Genomic DNA, 4,822 nt, shown 5'->3' on the forward strand with positions numbered 1-4,822 from the left:
TTCCTAGGCATTTTCATTTAAAAAATCTATGATATTTAATGTTATTTAATCTTACATTTACAAAATTATGGAAGGAAAAGTTTATTTAAAGCAAATGTTACATTTCTTCCATGTTTAGCTGACCTGCTAAATGCCAAATGACATACTTAGTTTCAAATATTAAAGTTATTTCAGTTATTACAGTACAATGTGTTCTTTTTTTTTTACTTAAATGCAAGTAATTCTTTCTTTAAAATGTACGATATATTCAGATCTTCCATTTTTTACAATCCTTCAGATTGAACAATGCCAATAACAACAATGTATAAATGTCATGCAATCACAATACGCTTCCATTGAACTTTTATTGAGTTACAATTTGTACATTATTCTTCAGTTGGTGGTGCAAGTTGTTGTCAGTCTTATCACCATCAACTGAAACTCCACAAATATGACTTCAATCATATAAAGATTGTTACACAGAGCAATCGATCATTGTATTTATATTATATATAAATTGTGTGTTGTGTTTGTGTGCAGGTTGGAGACTCTTGGCTGACGGAAAAATGTACTGACATGTGCACCTGTGACCTCGGTGGCAAAATCACATGCAAGGCACAAACCTGCAATTCCAACTCAGTGTGTGCTCTGGACAAATATGGAGACGTCTACTGCAAACCCACCAGTGAGTCCGCCACGCTTCACCTGTAGTAATCCAACATGTTGTAACAAGGTGGAAAATAGAAGTATTGCTTTTAAGTCATAACTAATTTTCACCATTTCATTCATACTATCATCTAGAGTTCGACAAGTGCAGCATCTCTGGGGACCCTCACTTCCGAACATTTGACGGCTTCGCCCATCACTTCCAAGGGCCCTACACCTACGTCCTGGCTCAGGGCCACAACCTGCAGAACTCGATGGCTCCCCTGGTGGTGAGGGGGAAGAACATCAGGCGTGGGGGGAACAGAAGGGTTTCCTTCCTAGATCAGATGTACATCGACGTTTACGGTGTCAACGTTCGCTTCCTGCAGAGGAAGACCGTCCTGGTACGTAGTTTTTCTTCTTCTGTTTCGTTTTGCCTGTAGTAAAAAGTGCATACTGAAATATTGTGTCTCTGTAGGTGAATGGTGAGCGTGTTGCCCCTCCTCTCAGTCCAGTCGATGGTCTGACCATCACCATGAACTCCAGGCAGGTCCAGCTCACCACTGACTTCGGACTCACTGTACGCTTTGACGGCAACATTCGTGGAGGTAAGAGAAGAAGAAACTGCCCACAGTGACAGACTGGGCCTGTTTGTGAATCCACTGAACCCCCTCCTCTGTCTCTCTTTGTATCAGAGATCATTCTGCCCAGCACCTATAAGAACTCCGTCAGAGGGCTGTGCGGAAACTACGACGGATTCACCAGGAACGAGTACATGAAGCCAGACGGATCAGTGGTCAGGAACCTGAACAATTTTGGAGAGAGCTGGAGGGTCAGTGACCGACAGGCGGAGGGAGTGAAGATCTCCAACCTTCCTCAGACAGTCCACATCCACAGGTAGGACCACCACCAGGGTCACTGCTGTAGCTGTAAATACACCTTCTTAAGCTGTAGATGTTGACTGACTTGGAAAACACCAAGGTTCCTGAAATGGGGATACATTCTTGACTTTAAATAAGTGGTAGTTTATGGACGGAAAGGTGTAGCATTGGGATAGGAAGAATCAGTAAACATTTTGAGGAGATCCAAATCACCGGCAGGATTCTCAAATACATTTTAAGCTTGCGAAAAGGCCTTGGCAGAGGTCTGCGCTACCTAAGTAATAACCTCTTAGTTAATAATTTATCAATATAACACTTTAAGAAGTTACTGAATACGTTTATAGAAAAGACAAATGATCAAAAGTTATTTTTTAACATTGTACAACAGGTGAGGGTCTTTATGTTGGGTATGAAATATACCTAAACATTTTCATAATCTCTGAACCTTGGTTTTCTATCCACATTTTGTGGTAATCTGGTATACAGATATCGGGACACCTTAAATATTTCTCAAAGTTTATTTATAAAACGTAATATCACATTTGTCTCAGGGGGGCTTTACAGTTAATATGAATACGACAGCCTCTGTCCTTAGACCCTCGGACAAGGAAAAATGGAAAGGAAAAATTGTTTTGCCATAACTATTTTCTTTGTCCTCTATCTTTCCATCCTTTTGGCTATTTGTCTCCAGACGAGAGGTGGAGACTGATCCAGACTCAGGGTTTGAGACATCGGACTGCACTAAGGCTCAGCTCGATAACTACAACAGTGCAGCTCAGTGTGGAGCGCTGTCTGACTCTAAGGGCCCGTTTGCTGTCTGCCATGCCGCCCTGCCACCTAAAAGCTACCAGGAGTGAGTATTCTGTGGAGTGTGTGGAACCGGAGAGAGTTACAGTACAGTTTTTGTGTTTAATGCTCTGTAAGTCGGCTGGATTTGCTCACACCGGTGTGTGTGTGTGTGTGTGTGTGTGTGTGTGTGTGTGTGTGTGTGTGTGTGTGTGTGTGTGTGTGTGTGTGTGTGTGTGTGTGTGTGTGTGTGTGTGTGTGTGTTTGCTTGCAGTGACTGTGTGTTCGACCTGTGTGCGGAGGAGGGCAGTGCGGCGCTGCGCTGTGCCAGTTACGAGGCGTACGTAGCAACCTGTCAGGAGGCCGGAGTCAAGCTGGGCTCCTGGAGGCAGCAGCTGGGCTGTGGTGAGAGGCTGAGCACACACAGAGTCACCCTGCATTCACAACATGGGGGAACACCAGAGGGGTCTCAGTGTCAGACGCATGGTAGAAAGAGGACTTTGTTTGGACCTGGACTCATGTAACACTGACTGTTTGGGAATAGTTGCTTCTGATGCATTCTTCCATCTGTCACAGACATAATACTGTCTGTAATGTATGAAAGTCAATAAGAGTAGAGTAGCTGTGTGGTAATAATTGTTTAAGTCACAATTATGCAGTGGTGGAAAGTAACTAAGTGCATTTACTCAAGTACCGTACTTAAGTCCTTATTTAAATGACCTGTACTTTACTTGAGTATTTCCATGTTATGCTACTTTATACCTCTATCCCACTACGATTTGGAGGCAAATATTGTACTTTGTACTCACTTATTTTATTTGACATCATTAGTTACTCTGCAGGTTAATATAGTTTATTTATGTTTACTTTTTTACTTTTGCTTAAGTTACACTTTCATTGCATGACTGTTAATTGTAACGGACAATTTCTACACTGTAGTATTAATACTTTTACTTAAGTAAACAATCTAAGTACTTCTGCCACCACTGCAATTATGTGAATTTGATCAAATGCAACCACAACTTGAGCTGATTTCAACAGTCTGTACATGGATTTCCCCCCCAAAAAACTATGAAAAACAATATAAAAAACACAATAATTCACACGAGATGGTGTTGTGTTATCTCTCTCCCCCAGCCCTCTCCTGTGACGCCAACAGCTCCTACACCACCTGTATGTCCCCTTGCCCCGCCTCCTGCGCCGACCTGGCAGCACCCTCTGAGTGTGACACCACTTCCTGTGTGGAGGGGTGCCAGTGTGCCGCGGGCTTCGTCATGAGCGAGGGGATCTGTGTGCCGTACACACAGTGTGGCTGCACCTTCCTCAACAGATACTACACTGTAAGAGGCCTTATGGAGGTATAATCACTGTGTGTCACAATGTCATGATGTGATTTTATTTCAACTCTTTTCCCTCCCTCCTGCAGCTGGGGGAGAAGTTTGTGACTGAGGACTGCTCTGAGACCTGTCAATGCACCAGCACAGGCGCCGTGTGCCAGGCCAAGACCTGCCAGGGCGGGTACCTCTGCACCATCTACGACTTCAAACGGGATTGCTACAGAGGTGCGTGTTTGTGCTTATAATTATTTATCATTTACTCAATATCATTTCAGTGTAAAGTCTACTGATTCAGCCCATATTCTGCCACAATGTGATTCTTCTCACATCAAAGAAAAAACATAACCAAAATGAATGATGGCAAAATCTGTGACATTAATCTGATTTTTTCAAAAGATTACATTTTGGTTGGTTTTTAGCCTTTATCAGAGTGGTAGATTTGAAAGGGGTAGATACAGGGCCGCCCCTCCCTTCAGGCAGATCACGCAGACTGCGTGGGGCCTCACCTCGCAGAGGGGGCCTCATCTTGCAGAGGGTTCTTCATTTTGCGGAGGGAGCCTCATCTGAAGTGCAAATGCGGCACACCTACAGTGTAAGCGCGCCACAGAGGCTCCACTAGCACACACACACCCCGCCCCCGTCGACGCTCGCGACACAGAGGACCTCATCATATAACTTTGCGTGGGGCCACAAGTTGGCAAGGGGCGGCCCTGGGTAGATAGAGGGGATGACAAGCGTAAAGGGACTACAGGTGTCTCTTGCAGCTGGGACTGAGCCACGGTGCATTTCGGCAAAACTATAAGAACTTAAATAACATTTTGCAAATATTTTAGGATGAAAATGCACATATTTTCCCCAAAAAATACTTAAAGGTGGGGTAGGTAATTCACTTCAGAAACACTTTTTGTTATATTCCATGGAATGCTCTTAACATCCCGATAGCGATTAATATATTAAATGCTTTGACAATAAATACATAAAAACATTTCATCTGTGGAATCCGTAGTACTTTAAAAAGCACGACCAATCATCTGAGCCGGCCCGGCTAAAATAACTGGATGGCCTACCTGCCTGTCAGCCTTCCATCTGTGCACAAACTTATCTCGTGCCCTCATTGGTCACGTGCGCGTTTGTGTGTGTTGGATGAGGGGCTCTGTGAGGGAGTCTGAAGGAAGAGGCAGATTTTTTCTGGTT

The 4,822-nt window shown here is 43.8% G+C and overlaps 1 protein-coding gene across 1 annotated transcript in view; it reads left to right on the forward strand.

Annotated features, from left to right (window-relative positions):
- The first annotated feature begins 899 nt into the window (after positions 1-899).
- Positions 900-4,822, forward strand: part of zanl (zonadhesin, like) — an 8,705-nt gene continuing 4,782 nt past the window's right edge. Inside the window, exons 1-7 of the mRNA XM_010766541.1 lie at positions 900-1,028; positions 1,103-1,232; positions 1,320-1,521; positions 2,197-2,358; positions 2,566-2,696; positions 3,429-3,631; positions 3,718-3,853. Of these exons, the coding sequence (XP_010764843.1) occupies positions 900-1,028; positions 1,103-1,232; positions 1,320-1,521; positions 2,197-2,358; positions 2,566-2,696; positions 3,429-3,631; positions 3,718-3,853 (1,093 nt within the window). The remainder of the gene's footprint in view (positions 1,029-1,102; positions 1,233-1,319; positions 1,522-2,196; positions 2,359-2,565; positions 2,697-3,428; positions 3,632-3,717; positions 3,854-4,822) is intronic.

This window comes from Notothenia coriiceps, unplaced genomic scaffold (assembly GCF_000735185.1).
Source record: "Notothenia coriiceps isolate Sejong01 unplaced genomic scaffold, NC01 NC01_scaffold00003345, whole genome shotgun sequence".
Lineage (NCBI taxonomy): Eukaryota > Metazoa > Chordata > Actinopteri > Perciformes > Nototheniidae > Notothenia > Notothenia coriiceps.